The sequence below is a fragment of the Photinus pyralis genome, unplaced genomic scaffold (assembly GCF_008802855.1).
Source record: "Photinus pyralis isolate 1611_PpyrPB1 unplaced genomic scaffold, Ppyr1.3 Ppyr1.4_LG10, whole genome shotgun sequence".
Classification (NCBI taxonomy): Eukaryota; Metazoa; Arthropoda; class Insecta; order Coleoptera; family Lampyridae; genus Photinus; species Photinus pyralis.
Window position 1 is genome coordinate 7715035 of NW_022170250.1, and position 21462 is coordinate 7736496.

Sequence of the window (21462 nt, forward strand, 5' to 3'; positions counted from 1 at the left end):
TGTCCGAGTGCTGAGATCTAAATCCATTAGACGGACGGACGGAATATAAGTAGACACAGGATATCTGCTTTGATTGACCCCCGTTAGACATTTCCTTTGAATAAATATATCAAAGCAAACAAATGAAATTCCTCCGCTATCGTTTAACCTCCACCTTATGTAAATAAACGGCGGGCGAATTTTTTTCGGTGACTCACCGGCGGATGTCTATTTTGTGTACGAAATATGACATAACTGGCATAAATCAAAGAGCGTTGTGCGACGCTCCCGTGTTTACGCTCGCTAAAAAAAGATATCCGCCGCGATTGGTTCATTGATCCGCAATGTCGCCATCATCACCCAATTGCTTTCCAAATTAGAACAATACCAAGCTTACTTAACGTAAGCTCCCGCGCCATTACTCAATTCCACAATTACAAGGAAGTGCCGTGAAACGCGTTATTTAAAATTCATAGCGTAACCGGAAGTACTACGTACGCACCGCACTTCCGCGCCAGATTAAAAATGCTCTCGCATTGTCCGAGAGTTTCTCAGGGAAACCACTTACCGTCGTCGTCTTGTTGAATCTTTGGCTGCCCGAGCGTCGCAGCGTGCCGCTCCGGATGTTCGCGTCGTCCAGTATAATTTCGCGACCGTCGCATCCCGATCGTCTGCTAAGCTCGCTTAATTCGGCGACGGGCTGCACCTGCAACGAGGAATCAGGTTAACTAAATTTCATGAATTTCTGTGATCCTGATACAATTTTGTAAAGGAAACTTTTATCATGGAAACGAAAGCTTGTGTCTATCCGATTCTGATAACAATTTTGAAAGAGAAACTTGGGACAGAATCACATCATTTGTGAGGGATGTCCCCTATTAAAATTTCTGTGATCCTGATACCGTTTTTAAAAGAAATGTTTATCGGGACCACGAAAGCATATCCATATACTAACAATTTCAAAAGGGGAACTTTGGATAGACGAATCTAATTCGTAAAAGGAGTCTCCTAATAAATGTTATAAGTTTCTGTCATCCTGATACAATTTTTAAAAGGAATTTTTATGATGAAGCGAAAGCTAGGGTCCTTCCGACTCTGATACTAATTTTAAAAGAGAAATTTAGGACAAAAAGGCATAATTTATTAGGGGTGTCTCCTATTAAATTTCTCAAGTTTCTGTGATCCTGATACCGTTTTATAAAAGAAATTTTTGTCAGAGCCACGAAAGCATATGATTCTGATAAAATTTTTAAAAGAAAACTTGAGACAGGCGGATCTAATTTGTGAGTGGTGTCGCCTATTAAATTTCATAAGTTTCTGTGATCCTGATACAATGTTTTAAAGGACATCTTGATCCGGAAACAAAAGTATGTGTATAAAATTCTCAAAAGAGAAACTGGAACATATGGATCTGATTGTGAGAGGTGTCCCCTGTTAAATTTCATTAGTTTCTGTGATCCTGATACAATTTTGGAAAGGAATTTTTTATGATGAAAACGAAAGCTTGTGTCCGTCTGATTCTGATGAAATTTTAGAAGAGAAACATGGGACAGAGAGACCTATTTTCTGACGGGTGTCTCCGAGGGTGTCTCCTACTCAATTTCATAAGTTTCTGTCATCCTAATACATGACATTTTTATCAGGAGAACAAAAGTTTCTCAAAAGAGAAAGAGGGCAGAAGTATATAATTTGTGTGAGGTGTCTCCTATTAAATTTCACAAATTTCTGTGATCCTGATAAAAAAATTTTAAAGGAAATGTGGGTGTATCCCATTAAATTTCACAAGTTTCTGTGGTCCTGGTACAATTCTTTAAAGGAAAACCAAAGGTATGTGTATAAAATTATCAAAAGCGAAACTGGGACATATAATGGATCTGATTGTGTGAGTGGTGTCCCCTATTAAATTTCTTCAAGTTTCTGTGATCCTGATACAATATTGAAAAGGAATTTTTTATGATGAAAACGAAAACTTGTGTCCGTCTGATTCTGATAAAATTTTAAAAGAGAAACTTGGGACAAAAAGGCCTAATTTGTGAAGGATATCGCCTATTAAATTTCATACGTTTCTGTGACCCTGATACAATGTTTTAAAGGAAATCTTTATCCGGAAAACAAAAGTATGTGTATAAAATTCTCATAAGGGAAACTGGGGCATATAGATCTGATTGTGAAAGGTGCCCCCTATTAAATTTCTTAAGTTTCTGATCCTGATACAATTTTGAAAAAGAATTTTTATGATGGAAACGAAAGCTTGTATGTCTGATTCTCATGAAATTTTAAAAGAGAAACCGAGAGACCCAATTTCTGAGGGGTGTCTCCTATTAAATTTCATAAATTTCTGTGATCCAAATACATGACTTTTTTGATCAGAACAAAATTATGAGCATGAAATTCTCAAAAGAGAAACTTAGGGCAGAAGAATCGAATTTGTATGAAGTTTGTCCTATTAAATTACATAAGTTTCTGTGATCCTGATACAATTTTGAAATGGAATTTTTTATGATAGGAACGAAAGCTTGTATCCGTCTGATTCTGATAAAATTTTACAGAGAAACTTGAAACAGAAAAGCATAGTTTGTGAGGGGTGTCTTCTAATAAATTTTATACGTTGCTGTGATTCTGACACAATGTCTTAAAGGAAATCTTTATCACGAAAATAAAAGTATATGTATAAATTTCTCAAAAGAGAAACTTAGGGCAGAAGAACCTAATTTGTGCAAAGTGTTTCTTATTAAATTTTGCAAGTTTCTGTGACCCTGGTACCGTTTTTACGAGCGTTTTTTTAAGAAATTTTTATCAGGACCACGAAAGCATATCACTCTGATAAAATTTTCATAAGAGGAACTTGGGACAGACAAATCTAATTTGAGAAGTGCCCCCTAATAAATTTATAAATTTCTGTGATCCTGGTACCGTTTTTTTTTTTAATTTTAATCAGGACCACGAAAGCAAATCAATCTGATAAAATTATCAAAAGAGGAACTCGGGACAGGCGAATCTAATTTGTGAGAGATGTCCCCTAATATATTTCATAAGTTTCTGTGATCCTGATACAGTTTTGGAAAAGAATTTTTTATGATGAAAACGCAAGCTGGTATCCATCTGATTCTGATGAAATTTTATAAGAGAAACTTTGGGAAAGCATGTGGTGTATAAAATTCTTATAAGAGAAACTTAAGGCAGAAAAATCCAATTTGTGAAAAGTGTTTTCTATTAAATTTCATGTTTCTGTGGTCCTAATACAATGTTTTAAAGGAAAGCTTTATCCGGAAAACAAAAGTATGTGTACAAAATTCTCATAAGAGAAACTTATGGCAGAAGAATCTAATTTTTGAAAAGTGTCTCCTCTATTCAATTTCATGTTTCTGTGTTCCTGATACAATTTTGGAAAGGAATTTTTTATGATGAAAACGAAAGCTTGTATCCGTCTGATTCTGATGACATTTTAAAAGAGAGACCTAATTTCTGAGGGGTGTCTCCTATTAAATTTCATACGTTTCTTTGATCCTGATACAATGTTTCAAAGGAAATCTTTATCCGAAAACAAAAGTATGTGTATAAAATTCTCAAAACAGAAACTGGGACATATGGATCTGATTGTGAGAGATGTCCCCTATTGAATTTCCTATGTTTCTGTGATCCTGATACAATTTTGAAAATGAATTTTTTATGATAAACACGAAAGCTTGTATTCGTCTGATTCTAATAAAATTTAGAGAAACTTGGGACAGAACGACCTAATTTGTGAGAAATGTCTCCTATTAAATTTCATCCGTTTCTGTGATCCTGACACAATATTTTAAAGGAAAGCTTTATTCGGAAAACAAAAGTGTGTGTATAACATTCTCAAAAGAGAAACGTAGGGCAGAAGAATCTAATTTGTGTGACGTGTCTCCTATTAAATTTCTGTGATCCTGATAATAATGTTTTAAAGGAAATGTGGGCGTCCCATTAAATTTCTGGTACGATGCTTTAAAGGAAATTTTTATCAGAAAGAAAACCAAAGGTATGTGTATAAAATTCTCAAAATAGAAACTGGGACATATGGATCTGATTGTGAGAGGTGTCCCCTATTCAATTTCCTATGTTTCTGTGATCCTGATACAATTTTGGAAAGGAATTTTTTATGATGGAAACGAAAGCTTGTATCCGTCTGATTCTAATAAGATTTTTAAAAGGGAAACTTGGGACAGAAAAGCCTAATTTGTGAGGGATGTCTCCTATTAAATTTCATACGTTTCTTTGATCCTGGTACAATGCTTTAAAGGAAATTTTTATCAGGAAGAAAACCAAAGGTATGTGTATAAAATTCTTGAAAGAGAAACAGGGACACATGAATCAGATTATTATTAATTATTAAATTTCATAAGTTTCTGTGATTCTGATACAATTTTGAAATGGAATTTTTTATGATGGAAACGAAAGCTTGTATCCGTCTGATTCTAATAAGATTTTTAAAAGGGAAACTTGGGACAGAAAAGCCTAATTTGTGAGGGATGTCTCCTATTAAATTTCATACGTTTCTTTGATCCTGGTACAATGCTTTAAAGGAAATTTTTATCAGGAAGAAAACCAAAGGTATGTGTATAAAATTCTTGAAAGAGAAACTTAAGGCAGCAGAATCTAATTTGTGGGAGGTGTCCCCTATTAAATTTCTTAAGTTTCTGTGATCCTGATACAATTTTGAAAGGGAATTTTTTTATGATGGAAACGAAAGCTTGTATCCGTATGATTCCAATATCATTTTTAAAAGCGAACCTTGGGACAGAAAGGTCTAATTTGTGAGGGATGTCTCCTATTAAATTTCATACGTTTCTGTGACCCTGATACAATGTTTTAAAGGAAATCTTTATCCGGAAAACAAAAGTGTGTGTATAAAATTCTCGTAAGAGAAACTTAGGGCAGAAGAATCTAATTTCTGAAAAGTGTCTCCTATTAAATTTCATGTTTTTGTGACCCTGATACAATTTTGGAAAGGAATTTCTTATGATTAAAACGGAAGCTTGTATCCGTCTGATGGAATTTTAAAAGAGAAGCTTGGGACAGAGAGACCTAATTTCTGAGGGGTGTCTCCTATTAAATTTCATAAGTTTCTGTAATCCTAATACATGCCATTTTTATCAGGAGAACAAAAATATGAGTATAAAATTTTCAAAAGAGAAGCTTAAGGCAGAAGAACCTAATTTGTGTGAGGTGTCTTCTATTAAATTTCACAAATTTCTGTGATCCTAGTAAAAAAATGTTTAAGGAAATGCGTGTCTCCTATTAAATTTCACAAGTTTCTGTGATCCTGGTACAATGTTTTACCGGAAATTTTTATCAGGAAGAAAACCAAAGGTAACTATGTGTATAAAATTCTCAAAAGAGAAACTGGGATATATGGATCTGATTGTGAGAGGTATTAAATTTTTTAAGTTTCTGTGATCCTGATACAATTTTGAAAAGGATTTTTTTATTATGGGAACGAAAGCTTGTATCCGTCTGATTCTAATGCAATTTTTAAACTTTTAAACAAAGAGACCTAATTTCTGAAGGGTGCATGCAAAAGTAATAAGTTTTATAATGAGCGCCGAGCCGCTCGGCACTGGTTGCTTTACTAATTTTCTCAAAAGTGTAGGATTTTCTAATTATTTATTTATTATTTATTGTTTATTATTTATTCACACAATCTGCCTCCAAGTAGCTCAAAAATTCGAATGAGAATATCGAGCAATTCGCGAGATTAAGTGGTAGAACAGAAAACCACTAAATGTATACAAAACGATTCGAGTTCCTCATCAAACAAAACCAATTAAATTGGCCATACTAGATGACTTTACGGCCATTAAATACGAAATTTGTTCTTAATTTGAGGTGCTTAAATACAATGGCGTGTACGCTCCAATTAATCCAAAAGCTAATAATATACACACACCGCGACCGTTTAATTAGCAATTCTAACCTGTTAACAACTTTCATTCTTGTCAAGCACGTTCGTCCCGTGCGATTTTCCCAATTCTAAAAATAACTGGAAACTCGACCTAATGACGCACGAAATCATCTGGCAATGACTCACACTTAATGAGTTGCAGACAGACGTTCGACAATTAAATTTTTTCTTAATTAGTCGTTAAATTTAGTGTGAAACCGTTTAATGAAAGTCGGTGTCTTTTTTTTTCTAATCCCGCACCAAATTCGTACGAGACGGTGACGTCTTGAACTGTAAACGAGACCAGACAGTTAGAATAAACAAATTAGGCTTTTTACGTCGAACGATTTGCCCCAGCGAGTTCCGAAAGGCAACGAACTGAAATAAAATTGTGACAAAAATCGAAGATCTAATTATCCGCTAGATGGCGCACGCGGTGTTATTTTTTATTGGCAGTTGGGAGATCCGCCATGTTTTAAACAAATACACCGGATTGGCAGAAATTAACCTGAAAGTGTAATCACAGCAAAATCTTCCCATTCGGTTAAAAAAATGGTACCTGGCGGACATGCAGCATATGACCACGCTGTATATGCAGTCAATGTCAAAAATAAATAAAACGCTGTAACAGATCAATATAGTGCGCTTGAAACATTTCAAAAATAATGAAGTGACCAGTATTTTCCACGTCGGCTTTTTACGAGTGAAGTGCCGTTTACTAATGAGACTACTCCGCCAGTGCAACCCTCGTTTCGTAAATGAAGATTGCGTGTAAACGTAGAGTCCCAGAAAGGAAACTTTTATAAATCAATACGTGGCGTGTACACGCCACTCGTGCTATGAATGCATATAAAAACAACCCCGCAATGTAATGCAGTGGAATTGCAGATGAGGGGTTCCGCAAAAGTTGAACTTATAAGCCAAACGTGCCCGAAAGTGAGACACTCCTGAAACGTTATTGTGTAGATTCCATGCTAATCAAAGGTATCGCATTTACTTATACATGAAATGCGAGAGAGAAAAAAGGAGTGTCATTGAAAACCTACGTACTCTTAAAAAATGACAAATTATTCATTTCAAATTAGGCAAGAATGTGCGTATTAGTTCTATGAATGATAAATGATAATTGATAATCCGCATTTTTAACGCGTCTGCGGATGATTGAAGACTAGCAGGAATTAGAAGGTACTTTTCTTGATTTCCAAACGCATTCGAAAAATAAGATGACGTAATCTTGAGTGGTTCTGTTCTTTACTAAAGTCAAATGGGATGTTTTCGGTCTGTATCATTTTTTCAGAACTTGTAAAAATGTTCGAGTTTAATTGTATGGCATAAGAGATGAGTTGCTTTCCCTTCTTTGCCTAATATGAACTGAATAATTTGTCATTTTTTAAGAGTAGCATAGGTTTGCAATATAGCATCTCTACTTTTCTCTCCCGCTCCCTTTTCACTCAGATTATTTAACTTACTACATCACGTGGAAGTCCTTAAATATTCAATTGTGAAACACCCTTAAAGGGTACTTTTCCGCCCCGAGTACGTTAGAACAGAAAGAAACCAGGAGAAAAGTTTGAAAACTTTTTCCAAAAAAATTAAACGCCTCTGAAACCGATTGGCCTTTTAATGTTTTCGTCTATTACTGTTTTTTATCATTTTTTGCTTTCAATTTAACACTTAGAAGCTTATTTCTAATTTTTTAGTGCATTTTCTCGATTAGCAATTCTTCACGTTATTTTGTCCACTTTTTTTAAATTTTTTATACATTTTTCGCATTCATTTTTATTTCCTTTCTCCACTGTATATTGTGTCTTATTTAGTTGAGCTCCTATTCGACTTTTTTTGTATTTTTATGAAATTTTTCTATTGTGCTTTCTTAAATTTTTTGTAGTTTTCGTCTATTACAGTTTGGCTCTTATTTCTTTATTAGTACGTATTATCATTTTTCAGAGCATTTTTTTAATTCAGAAATGTGCTATTTTTTCTCCATTTTTGGTTTCTCTTCATTAGAATTTCGTTACTTTATTTTGCACATTTATTTTTACTTTTGTTTAAATTTTTATCATTTATCTTTGTTTCAATTTTCTTAGTGCGTATTGTTGTGTTCTTTTACGAACTATTTTTGTATTATTTTTTGACATTTTTGCCCTCTTTTTTTTAATTTTTGTTGTTTTTGTAAATTACCGTTTTTCATTTTTTTGTTTTTATTTCAACACTTTGACGCTTACTTATTGATTTTTCAGCACATTTTTTTAAAAGTGCCCATTTGTGGTACTCCTCATTAGCATTTCTTTACTTTATTTTTCGGTTTTTTAAAAAATTGTATTTAAGTAAATTTTGGGCATTTATTTTTACTTCAATCTTTTCACTGTGTACTTATTGTGTTTTATTTTGTCGAGTTCTGGTTAGAATTTCTTTTGTATTTCAATTTGACATTTTTTCTTTTGTTTTTTATTTTTTTTGTTAATGTTTTCGTCTTTTTGATCCTTTTTCTGCTTCTGTTTAACACCGTGGTGTTATTTTTTTTATTTTTTGCTCCATTTTTGATTTTTCTTACTTCATTTTCCACGTTTAAAATTTTGTTTACATTTCTGTCATTTATTTTTATTTCAATTTCTTCATTATTTATGGTGTTTTATTTTGTTGAATTATTTGTTTGTATTTTTATTTGACAATATTGCTTTTGTGTTTTTTATAAATGTTATCGCCCTATACAGTTTTTCATCTTTTTTTTCTGTTTAGCACTTTGGCGCTTATTTTTTATTTTTGCTCCATTTTTGTCCATGTTTTATTTTGTCGAATTGAATTTTTAATATTACATATTATTACATAATATTACAGTTGTTCATTTTTTTTTGTTTCTGTTTAACACTTTGATGATTGTTTTTTTTTTAATTTTTAAGCATTATGATTTGTGAACGTATATTTTTTAAATAAAAAGTGTTACGGGTTTTTTTAAATTTTAATTTTTGTAATTTATCTTTATTTCAATTTTCTGGCTGTTTAGTGTGTTTCATTTTGTTGAGTTCTTGTTCGAATTTTTGTTGTATTTAACAATTCTGACGCTTATTTTTTATTTTTACGTACTATCATTTTTCAGTGCATTTTTTAAATGAAAAAGTGTGCTATTTTAAGTTTTTCCTCCATTTTTGGTTTCCCTTCATTAGCAGTTCTTTATCTTATTTTGCGCATTTTTTACAATTTTGTCTAAATTTATCTTTATTCAATTTCAATTTCCTCACTGTTTACTGTGTTTTATTTGTTTGAATTTAATTTTGTATTTTTATTTGACAGTTTTACTGATGTTTTTTTTAATGTTTTGTTTATTACAGTTTTTAATTATTACAGTCTTATTATTACTGTTTAACAATTCGAACGCATATTTTTTTTACTTATACGTATTACCATTTTTTTTAATTAAAAAGTATCATTTTTATATTCTCCATTTTTGGTATTTCCTTTGTTTAATAAGATGTAAGTTATTCTTGTAGTAACTTTGTTATTACCCTAGTTCTTTATTTTTGCCACTAGAGGCCATTCAAGAGATGTCTATTACAGTAGTTCTTTGTTTCGCCGTTAGAGGCCATCCTAGTGTTAAAGGACAAGCCGCAATCCTTATAAACAAACTTTTGTAATAAACATTTTTCTGTATTTTTTTAACTAAGAAAATGTAGGGTCTGAATTCGGAAATTGATAATTTCTTAATTTTCCCTCGTATCTCTTACGAGCGAATATTTTCAAATTTTGAGTTTACCATCACAAAAGTTTCTTTATGATAATTTTCAGAGTAAGTATACGAGGTCGGGTAAAAATTATGAATTTTTTTATTTTTTGAATCGTTTGAATCTTTTAATTTTCTTTCATCTTCTTTGAATCATTTACATCTTTTTTGATTATCGCCTCTGGTGTGGTAACTTTTGCAAAAAGAAAATTTAATATGCTATTTTTTAAATTAAAATTTACAAGGCGTTTTTCCAATAAAAAAAAGGTTAGGCCCATTAACTTTTTTACCCGACCCCGTATACTTTGAACATTATCATAAGGAAACTTTTGTGATGGCAAACTCAAAATTTAAAAATATTCGCTCGTAAGAGATACGAGGGAAAATTAAAAATCAATTTCAGAATGACCCTACATTTTCTTAGTTAAAAGAAATACCGAAAAATGTTTATTACAAAAGTTTGTTTGTAAGGTTTGCAACTTGTCCTTTAACACTAGGATGGCCTCTAACGGCGAAACAAAGAACTACTGTAATGAGAAATCTCTAACACTTGGATGGCCTCTAGTGGCAAAAATAAAGAACTAGGGTAATAACAATTTTACTACAAAAATAACTTACATCATATTAAACAAAGGAAATACCAAAAATGGAGAATATAAAATGACACTTTTTAATTGAAAAAAATGGTAATACGTAAAAATAAAAAAAATATGCGTCCAAATTGTTAAACAGTAATAAAAAGACTGCAATAATAAAAAACTGCAATAGACAAAAAATTAAAAAAAAAACAACAGTAAAACTATCAAATAAAAATACAAAATTAAATTCAAACAAAAACTCAACAAAATAAAACATAATAAACAGACAGAAAATTGAAATAAAGATAAATGCCAAAAAATTAAATTTAAAAAAACCCGTAAAATAAAGAAATGCTAATAGAGAGAAACCAAAAATTGGGAAAAATATCAAAAATGGCACTTTTTTATATAAAAGAAATACGTTTACAAATCATAATACGTGAAAATTAAAAAAAAAACAATCATCAAAGTGTTAGACAGAAACAAAAAAAATCAACAACTGTAATAGACGGAAATATTAAAAAAATTATGTATGTCAACTAATAATACAAAAAAAATTCGGTCAAGAACTCAACAAAATAAAACATGGACAAAAATGGAGTTAAAAATAAGCAAAATAAGCGCCAAAGTGCTAAACAGAAAGAAAAAGATGAAAAAATAGAAAAACAAAAGCAAACTTGCCAAATAAAAATACAAACAAATAATTCGAACAAGAACTCAACAAAATAAAATACCATTAATAATGAAGAAACTGAAATAAAAATAAATGACAGAAATGTAAACAAAATTTAAAACGTGGAAAATGAAATAAAGAAATGCTAATGAAGAGAAATCAAAAATGGAGCGAAAATAAAAAATTAAAAAAATAGCACCACGGTGTTAAACAGAAGCAGAAAAAGGATCAAAACTGTAATAGACGAAAACATTAACAAAAGAAAAATAAAAAAAAAACAAAAGTAAAATACAAAAGAAATTCTAACCTGAACTCAACAAAATAAAACACAATACACAGTGAAAATAAATTCCAAAAGTTTATTTAAATACAATTTTTAAAAAAATCGAAAAATAAAGAAATGCTAATATGAGGAGTACCACAAATGAGAAACAATAGCACTTTTAAAAAAATACGAAAAAAACAACCAAAAAAAAAACAATCCGCACTAAGAAAAATGAAACAAATATAAATGGCAAATATTTAAACAAAATTAAAAATAAATGTGCAAAATTCTAATGAAGAGAAACCAAAAATGGCGGAAAAACATAAAATAGCACACTTTTTCTTTAAAAAATGCGCTGAAAAATGATAGTACGTAAAAATAAAAAACAAGCTTCAAAATTATTAAATACATCAAAAATTCGAACTCGACAAAATGAAACACAGTAAACAGCCAGAAAATTGAAATAAAGGTAAATTCCAAAAATGAGAATTTAAAAAAACCCGTAAAATAAAGTGAAGAAATGCTAATAGAGAGAAACCAAAAATGGAGAAAAATATCAAAAATGGCACTTTTTTATTTTAAAAAAATACTTTTACAAATCATAATGCGTGAAAATTAAAAAAAAACAATCATCAAAGTGTTAAAAAGAAACAAAAAAAATGAACAACTGTAATAGACGAAAATAACCTTATACACAAACTTTTGTAATAAACATTTTTCTGTATTGTAGGGTCATTCTGAAATTGATAATTTTTTAATTTTCCCTCGTATCTCTTAAGCGAGCGAATATTTTCAAAGTTTGAGTTTGCCATCACAAAAGTTTCCTTATGATAATGTTCAGAGTAAGTATACGGGGTCGGGTAAAAAAGTTAATGGGCCTAACCTAATTTTTTTTAATGGAAAAACGCCTTGTAAATTTTAATTTAAAAAAAAATAGCATTCTAAATTTTTTGTCTATTACAGTTTTTTATTATTGCAGTCTTTTTATTACTGTTTAACAATTTGGACGCATTTTTTTTTATTTTTACGTATTACCATTTTTTTAAATTAAAAAGTGTCATTTTCATATTCTCCATTTTTGGTATTTCCTTTGTTTAATACGATGTAAGTTATTCTTGTAGTAAATTTGTTATTACCCTAGTTCTTTACTTTTACCACTAGAGGCCATCCAAGTGTTAGAGATTTCTCATTACAGTAGTTCTTTGTTTCGCCGTTAGAGGCCATCCTAGTGTTAAAGACAAGTCGCAAATCTCATAAACAAACTTTTGCAATAAACATTTATCCGTATTTCTTTTAACTAAGAAAATGTATGGTCATTCTGAAATTGATAATTTTTTTATTTTCCCTCGTATCTCTTAAGCGAGCGAATATTTTCAAATTTTGAGTTTGCCATCACAAAAGTTTCTTTATGATAATTTTCTGAGTAAGTATACGGGGTCGGGTAAAAAAGTTAATGGGCCTAACCTAATTTTTTTGAATTGAAAAACGCCTTGTAAAAAAATAGCATATTAAATTCTCTTTTTGCAAAATTTAACACTCCAGGGGCGATAATCAAAAAAGATTCAAGTGATTCAAAGAAGATGAAAAAAAATTAAAAGATTCAAACAATTCAAAAAAATTATGAATTTTTTGATTTTTTAAAAGAAAAAGTCAAATTTTTGTGTATTTTTCGGTATTTTTCACCAAGAACTGGAGAAATACTTTTTTTTCGACATTTTTGGGGTACACCAATACTTTTTCAGAGGAAAATTTAAAAAAAAAACTGTCTGAAACACCCCTACCTAGGGCTTGTCCACCCCTATAATTAAACACCTTATTGGATTGATTAAGCTGGGATTTCTTCACCTCGAGCAATATTTTTCTTCTTACACGATTAGAAATTGGTTTAAGTCGCCAAAGACGATCATAAACGGAATTCCGAGCGGAATTCAATTCATTGGTCACGAACGTGACAACATGTAAAGATGTCAAAAAGAAATTGAATGGAAGCATACTAATAGTTTTCCAATTCATGGTCTAATTTTAGGTCATACCTACCTCTCGAAAATATTCCCCGGTCCGACGAGAAACGTGAACGAATACGAAATACATCATACTCACGTTCGCCATTATAAGTAGCGTTAACGTAACATTTCGCTTTCATTACAATGCAATAAAGGTCAAAAACGTGTTGAATGAACATTGTTAAATAATTGATCGTTTTCTAATCTTCGGCACTTAACAACTGGCGCCCAACGTGGGGCTTTTACTTGCAAGTATTTGGCGCCCAACGTGGGGCCTTACCTTAACAGTGACTGAATCCTTGGATCTCTTGATAAGATCTATAATTTCCTCTCGCGTCTTCTCCTCGACCCGTATACCGTTAACCTCGAGCAGCTTATCGCCGGGCAGCAGTCCGGTCTCGTTGTTATGCTGCACTATCGTGCCCGGCTCCGCGAAAACGACCGCCCGCATGTTCACGCCACTATTGTTACTATCACTACGTTCGAGTACCATGGCGCGTCGCAACGAAAAACCGAAATCGTTCCGCGGCGCCTTCTGTCTCTGTATCGTCAGCGTTCGCGGTTTGGGCAGGACGAGCGGTATCACCGGCGGCAACGGCAGGTTGTAGTCGTCGAAGTTCGCCGTGCGCGACCACCGATGGAAACCCTGCGACTCGCCGACCGGACTCAGCGAGAACGGCGGCGTCGCAAAGGACGAGTTCGTCGTGTCGGTCAGCGAGTCGGCGCTCGCCGACGCCGAGGTTATGACCAGTAAATTGTTGCCTAGGTTCGTCGAGAGTAGGCACTTGTCTTTGGTAAATCCGTTTTGGGGAGGTAGATTTTGGTAGCCTATCACTTCGTTTTGAAGCGTATTTCGTACTAGGTTCAGGTGATCGGTGCCGTTCTGTTCACCGTTCTCTTGCGTTACGCTGACCTTGGGTCCCTTCAGTATGCCTCGCTTGGGCGGTTTCGGAGGCACCGGCGGCGCCACCTTCTGATTTTGCAAATTTGTCAGCGAATTTAGGCTGGCTTCCGAACTATCCGACTGCGTGAAACCGTCCTGCAGATGCGTGAGCGTGTATTGTGACGTCGTCAAGGTTATCGAGGCCCTGTCGACTCGGTCGAAGCTCGCGAGGAAGTCGGCAGTGTAATCGGCTGTGATTCCGAGCGGCAGCTTCTCTTTCTCTTTGCGGCGCCCGCGTATTTTTAAGGACCTCCTCACCTCTTCGGGACGTAGCAGTTCATCGGTCAGAATACTCGTGCGGTCTCTTTTCTGTTTCTCTTTTCTCTCTTTCTTGTCTTTTTTTCTTCTTTCTCTGTCTTCTTTATCTTGTGTTACGCCAGTACCTGCCTTTTTGATGAAGTTAAACATGATTCTGAAACCAAAAAACCAGCGATTAGCTTCCAACAGGCACAATTTTAAGGTTTTGCCGTTTATTGCGCATGCGCAGACCCAACTTTCTTATTTATGGACGGATTTTTTTGAAATTTTAAGGGAAGGTACTTTTTAAAAAATGAGAAAACGCACATAAAAAATAGAAGAGCGTCCGCAAACTAAAAAACGCAAGAAAATTATTGCACTTGCGCAGATTTACCCTTTCCTATTTGTGATCCAAATTTGTTACTTTTTGATATTTAGATTCACTCGGTTTTTCGGGCGCGTTTGATTTCTCATACTGTTCAGAATGACCACAAGGTGGTAAATTCAAAAAAGGTTAGAGAACTAAAGAAAGAATATCAACAAAAAATTTTAGTGCAGAAGTTCAAAAAACATTTAAGCAGATCCACAAGGTTCCAAAAAAACTCATTTTGGACAAAATCACCGAACCGGGGTCTGGAATTCCCCCCCCCCCCCTGTCCCGGAAAAAAGAAAATTCCCTTTTTTCCGGGTGGGTGGGGTTTAGGCCTGTTGTGAAGCATAAAAAAGGCGCCATCTTTTTTTTAATTTCTTGCAAACGCAACGAACGGGGCGAGTCTGGAATAGCCCCCCCCCCCCTGGAAAAAAACTTCCGTAATAATTTTCCTTGTGGGCCTGTAAACGAACGCTTGTAAAAAGACGAAGAGTGTACATTTACCTACCGGGACCGAGTAATTAACAAATGAAAGCCTGGGGAGATACATGACGATCGACGACATCTGGGCGCCATCCCCGAGCGTGGGTAAATTCTCTGAGCACCCCCCCCCCCCCGGTGATATGTTTCCCTGCATTGGCTGTAGTACGTTAATCCCTTTTTAGCGCATTTTTGCAAATTTATTTGTAAAAAGTAGGTTTTAATCTCACTTTGGCTGGCTGGCTGGCAGCAAATGTGGGCGCGTAGAAGAACTCTTGTAGAAAGGCAACGGGTGTACGTGTATCTACAGGGCCGTGAAATTTGTCAACCTTAGGGACATGGCTACATGATGTGGTGTTGGCGACATCTGGGCGTCATCCTCGAGCGTAGTATACTAACTAGTTTTTTCCTATTTCCTATCTTCGAGAAGTAGTCAACTTCGGGCGCCTTTTACCTTCCGTTGCGAACTCACGCGGTTTACCGTTTCGTAAATCTCTTTCTCGTGTCGCCAATAGAAGTGAATTGCGAGTGAACGGGACGTCGGAAGGGGGTACCGTCAAAAGGAATGTGGTAGCCCCCGACACGATCTTCCTGATGGTGGAGTCAAATCTTCAAACACGATTTGCGGGTAAACGGGACGTCGGAAGGGGGTACCGTCAAAGGAAATGTGGTAGCCCCCGACGCGATCTTACTGATGGTGGAATCAAATCTTTAAAGGCGAATTGCGGGTGCACGCGGAAAGTGGGAAGCGCTTAGCTACTAGCCTTCGACAAGATCTGTTATTGATGGTTGAGTCGAAAGTGGCTAATAGAATACTGATCTGCCACACAAAAATGCGCTGAAGTCCCTTCGATCTCAAACGAGGACTTTGATAATTTTTTAACTCACTTTGGGCAAAATATCACAGAACCAAGGGTTTGGAATACCCCCAGGCCCCCCTCCCCTCGGTTACGTTCACCTGCAGTACGTTAATCCGCGGGGACACTCGTCATTCTCAAAAAAATCTCTCCCTCTCCCTCCTCCCTCTCCTTCTCCCCCCCCCCTCTCTCTCTCTCTCTCTCTCTATCTCTCCTCACCATCTTCTCCCTCTCATGTCTCTCTCTCTCTCTCTCTCTCTCTCTCTCTCTCTCACAATTCCGCCAATATTGGAACAAAATGGTGGAAAGAAATCTACCTACGTCTGTCGGCCCATGCGATTTTTTAACACATTTTTGGGTAAAATCACTGAACCGGGTTGACACCCCCCCCCCCTCTCCCCCGGGAAAAGGTCTCTGAAAAAAACTGTCGTGAGCTAAAAAAGCATCAATCCTCTTTTTCACTCATTTTTTGCAAAATCACCAAAAACCTGAGGGGGGCTGGAAATACCCCCGGCAGGAAAAAGAAAATACCTAATTATAAGAAAAAAATTCCCCCCCCCCCCCCGGTTCTGCGTTCCCCTGCAGTACGTTAATTCCTGCTGAGGACTCTCGTGGTGCTTAAAAAACGTCACCCTTTTTTCAATTCGTTTTGGGCAAAATCACCGAATCGGAGATCTGGAATACCTCCCATCGCCTCCCATGGAAAACGAAAAGTCCCAGACCCACCGGTGCTACGTTCCCGTACAGTACGTTAATCCCCGAGGACTCATTAACTCATTTTAGGCATCACAGAACCGGGAGTCTGGAGTACCCCCTAGGAAAAAGGAATAAAATTTGCTTTTTACGGTGGGAGGAGGGAGGGTATTCCATACCGTATCAATACATCTTATCCAAGGCTATCACATTCCTTTTCGCAGTTGACGTATTGACTCCACCATCAGTAACGAGATCAGTAAGATCTTCATTTCGTTAATTATTCTCCACAAAATAGTAATCAATTTTTGTGGAATTTCTCCTATTTCGAGCTTCAATGGGAGACACGAGAAAGAGTGACCGCGATTTGAGCTCTAAGAAATTGTTTGGCCTCTAAAGTCGATGTAGAAAAAGCAAAAAAAATCACCACGATATTATAACACGCTCGGTGATGGCGCCCAGATGTCGCCGATCCCACATAATGTATCTCCTTCCTAAAATTAGTTGGAGCATCGTTTCAAAGCCCACTCGTGGTTGTTGCCGCGTAACTGTAAATGATGAGTAACGGACAAATATAGACCTTAGCAGCTATCAATTAGCGAAAGTACCCGAACGTTAACAAAAAATCGAGCCTTTCCAGAGGTACTGCGTCTCGGCCTTGCTTCCACGGTACGGCAGTGTATGGAGGGGGGGGTCAGTTTCGACATCTACCACTTTTGAAGCAAAGCACCGTGCCATTCTAGTAGTTATACAGGGCGGTTCCTGGCTCACTTCAAGGTCGCTCGCCACCTGGTGGTGACCTTGAAAAGTAGGTCAATGTAACGTGGCAGTGACCTTGGGAATTGGGTCAAGGTGAGAGTTGAGTGACCAGTGCTCGGTGACAGCAATTTTCATCTGAGGTCATTGACCCCGTTAATTTTCAAGGTCATCAGATGCCATTGACCCCATTTTTGGGGCATCACATTGAATTTCCAAAGTCATCAAAAGTCATTGTCCCCATAAATGTTCAAGGTCACCCTCGAGGTCACCCGAAGACATTGACTTCACTTTTTTGTTACCAAATTACATTTTCAAGGACATCCGTGGTCATTGGCCCTCATAAATAATTAAGACCATACGATTTCGTTGGCCCCGGTTTTGTTGTGGTATCAAATTACATTTTCAAGGTTATCCGAGGTCATTGCCTCAATAAATTTCATTTCATTCGAGGGCATTGGCCCCATTTTATGTAGTGTCATCCGTGGTCATTGAACCATATAATTTCGAGGTCATTGGCCTACATTCTTAAGGTCATTCTAGATCATTGACTTTTTGGGAGGGTCGTCCTCTGTTAGTAACCTTGCGGTGACCTTGGAGAGTAGGTTAAGGTAAAGTCCAAAGATCACTCGCTCTCCGCTCGCCCCTGTAGTAACCGTCAAGGTATTGACCAAAGGTCACTTCACGTTTCCAAATGATCTTTTTACAAACTAGAGGTCGGTTCAAGGTCACATTATTACGATATAAAGCGCGTCGGTGTACCGTATAATTCAGTCAGTCGGCGCCTTGAATTAAAGATGGATTTCTCCGATTTAAACCCCTCCTGTATAACTACTCACTCTCCGTCCCGTTAGGTACCTCTGTCATCCTGAAACGTTTTTTCCTCTGTGCATCGAACGAGGTATCGAACTTTTAGCCCTAGGTATGTAACGAGAGGCCACTGGGCCGTAAACAGAAACCGTAGGTACATTATTACCGAGATTATTACGTATTTGTTGCCTACATATTAGAATTTCAGTGTATGAACCTATTCCCATTTAAGTGTGCCAATGTATTGTGTATCATTAAATATTAAAAATAATTGGGTTAAGATTTTTATAAAACGAAAGCCAGTTACGTCCCATCCAGGAGTAGGATATTTGGACGAGGGGAGGCGGCGCATCCTCCGAAACCGAGCTTATGTTTGACCCGGAAAAGAAACATTTGGATGTGCTTATGTCTCATTCGGGAGAGAAATTCGGATAAGAAATAAAACGCTTAGGCGAAAAAATATATTTCATTAATAAAGTCAGACTTATCAAACTGCCCTCGTAGTTAATAGCTCCGGGTGAGAACCACTTAGTTTAGCCCGGCTATAGGTAACTGGAACGAATTCCAGGGAGGTAATGTGGTAAGCACTACATTCCATAGCCACCTGTTATTACCCCAGGGTGAATCCCACACTGAGTCGACCTCGAGGAGAAAAAACGCCAAAGATGGTTGATTGGCGGGCCCGGATCCATACCATTTGTTGCGTATAAAAATGAAGCTTCGACATTTATTATTTGGAAGAACTGCTATGCTTTTCGTATAGGTACGCCGAATGTTAAAAGAATATCGACATTAATGATTAACGTGTTTATTGATTATAAACACAAGTAAATTGATTCTAATCTTGATTTGACGTGGATATTGTAGGTACTATAAATAGGAACAATTAAGAAAAGGAATATGAGCGAAAGGACTTACTTTGTTGTTGCGGAGTAGATTTAATAAACAAACAAAGGCGATAAACGATGGTGGTTGGCGATGTTGAACGTCGCTTGTTGGTTGATCAAAACAACGAAGGCGATGATAACAACGAAAGCACAAATAATGTTGCTTTTTAACACACACGCTCATTAGTATTGATGGCTGTATGACGACATCTTGTATTCAATTCGATTCTTATTCGACGAGTGGGCATAATGCAGGTTTAATTTTGACTTCGACGGCTCATGAGCCGCACACAACAAGTGACTGGCGAAAAATGATATACAGGGCATGCTAAGGATAATTTATTTGAAGGAATAACTAAAGGAACGAATTTTAGAGTTATAAAATATAACCCTTACACAATAGATTTGACCGATAATTAATGATGCGCTACTAATTAATTTCTCTTCCTTACGAACTTACGACGAATTTTGGCGAAATCTGCACGTCTTCTCCAACGACACCCAATCGGAGTGTCTGGACATCCGGGAGAGCTCGGCGCCCCCCGACTGAGTCACCTATTTAATTGGCGATGCTTGCGGATAACCAATCACGATGTTTGTTTACCCTCGAGAGCAAAAGACGACCCATCCACTTATTATGATCGCATTGTATTTTTGCAGATCGTAATTAACACGTTATAGAACAGAGAGAGAAAATGAGACGTGAACTGCAAGGGATCGCTTTACCCTTGATCCTACAACTTGTGGAATATATTGATAATTGAAACACCCTGTATATCACACCCTATCGATGCAGCGCGAGTTGACTAACCACCAGGTGCCATTCATTTGTTTTATAAAAAAAATTATGAATGATGCATTCACGTTTACGACCTTTCCGATATTTACGTTTCGTAAAACGCGGAATGACTTTACGACGTAATCAAAACATGACACTTGGACGCGAGGGGTTTACTTGCAATCGGTAGAGCGCAACAATTAGCGCATAATTAGATAAAGACGAGCCGAAATGTTTACAAATCGCAGTCCAATAACGAGATCTTAGTCATCGATGACATTTTCGCATGCGGTAGAATGTAATTTAATGCGGACATTTATTAAGTGACTTAATTGACACACCTTTTCGTTTGAAATACGCTCCAAGTGCAGGTGAAAGAGACTGAAATATTTGCATCCAGTCAAGGGTGGAAATAAAAATCAATAAATTCCCGACTGCAACATGCAACACGTTCACTTTAAAAAACAGTTGCACTTACCTGCAATTGTTTAATTAAATTTACGAAAGGTACGGTATCCAATGATAAATTAGGCGAATTCGTCTCATACACATAAATTAAGATAACGCGTTAAACGCACTAAAAACATTTTCCCGATCGCACCCTTTCAATTTAAACAACATTCTTTCGAAATTTTTACGGGGGTTCGTATTTAAAACGCGAGTGTTTCGCGAAATTTTGACAGCCACCCTGAAAACACAATCAACACTGCACACACCGTGCGTGTGTATGTAAACTATTTTCGACACGCAATCAGCACTACGGTTTATTTTCCTTTTCTCTTTACGAGCCTTAGGTAATTTGAGGTTAAAAGGAAATAGAACAGCGAAAGTTTCATTGCCGTATGCCGTATCTGTAGTAGTAAAACTATACTTATCAGCTGGTATTCGCACACTAGCGACAGCTGGCGGTGGTTCATGCGCACTTGATACCGTTTTCTTGTGGTCGCATTCGGTAGAGGCGTGCAAAAGAAAAAGTAGAAGGTAGGTTTCATAATACAATATTAGATGGCGTTCTACATTTTGTATAAATAAAAGTTTGATTATAAAACATAGATTTCCAGGCGGCCAAATATAGTTAATTTTAACCCCCTTTTCTATAAGGTCACGCAATTGATTGTTACTTTGTATGGTAGTTATACATGCTGTCTCAAAAACGGCCCACAGCCCCCAACTTGAAAATTCCATTGGAGATATCCCCCTCCCATCGTATCCTTCAACGCATCCAATCTAATCTAATCTTCGTTCCTCTAAGATTCGTGAACGGTAAGTTCGCTCAGGCGAGAAAGAATCGACAGAACATAGTGCAGAACAGATGAAGAACAGGGACGGATTAGTAAGGAAGTAGAGGAATAAGGAAGGAGAAAAACAATTCGCTTCTGAAGAGTTTCATTGATTTTTGGACTCCCTCTCCAGCTTCTTCAGCACACTCGAATACTTAGTACCTAACTATCGTCTTGATCGCGTTCTTCGGTTATGTCGCTTCCTGGTCATGGTCCCCCTCCTCTGTTTATTTGACATTTCAAACTC

At 36.0% G+C, this 21462-nt stretch overlaps 1 protein-coding gene across 1 annotated transcript; it reads right to left on the reverse strand.

The window, feature by feature from the left end:
- Window positions 1-454: 454 nt before the first annotated feature.
- On the reverse strand, window positions 455-20794 carry LOC116162118. Its single transcript, XM_031475652.1, has 3 exons — window positions 20414-20794; window positions 13405-14479; window positions 455-685 (listed from the first exon to the last, which is right to left on the reverse strand). The coding sequence occupies exons 2-3, from the start codon at window positions 14473-14475 to the stop codon at window positions 470-472; spliced, it is 1287 nt and encodes a 428-aa protein (XP_031331512.1). The 5' UTR covers window positions 14476-14479; window positions 20414-20794; the 3' UTR covers window positions 455-469.
- Window positions 20795-21462: the final 668 nt, after the last annotated feature.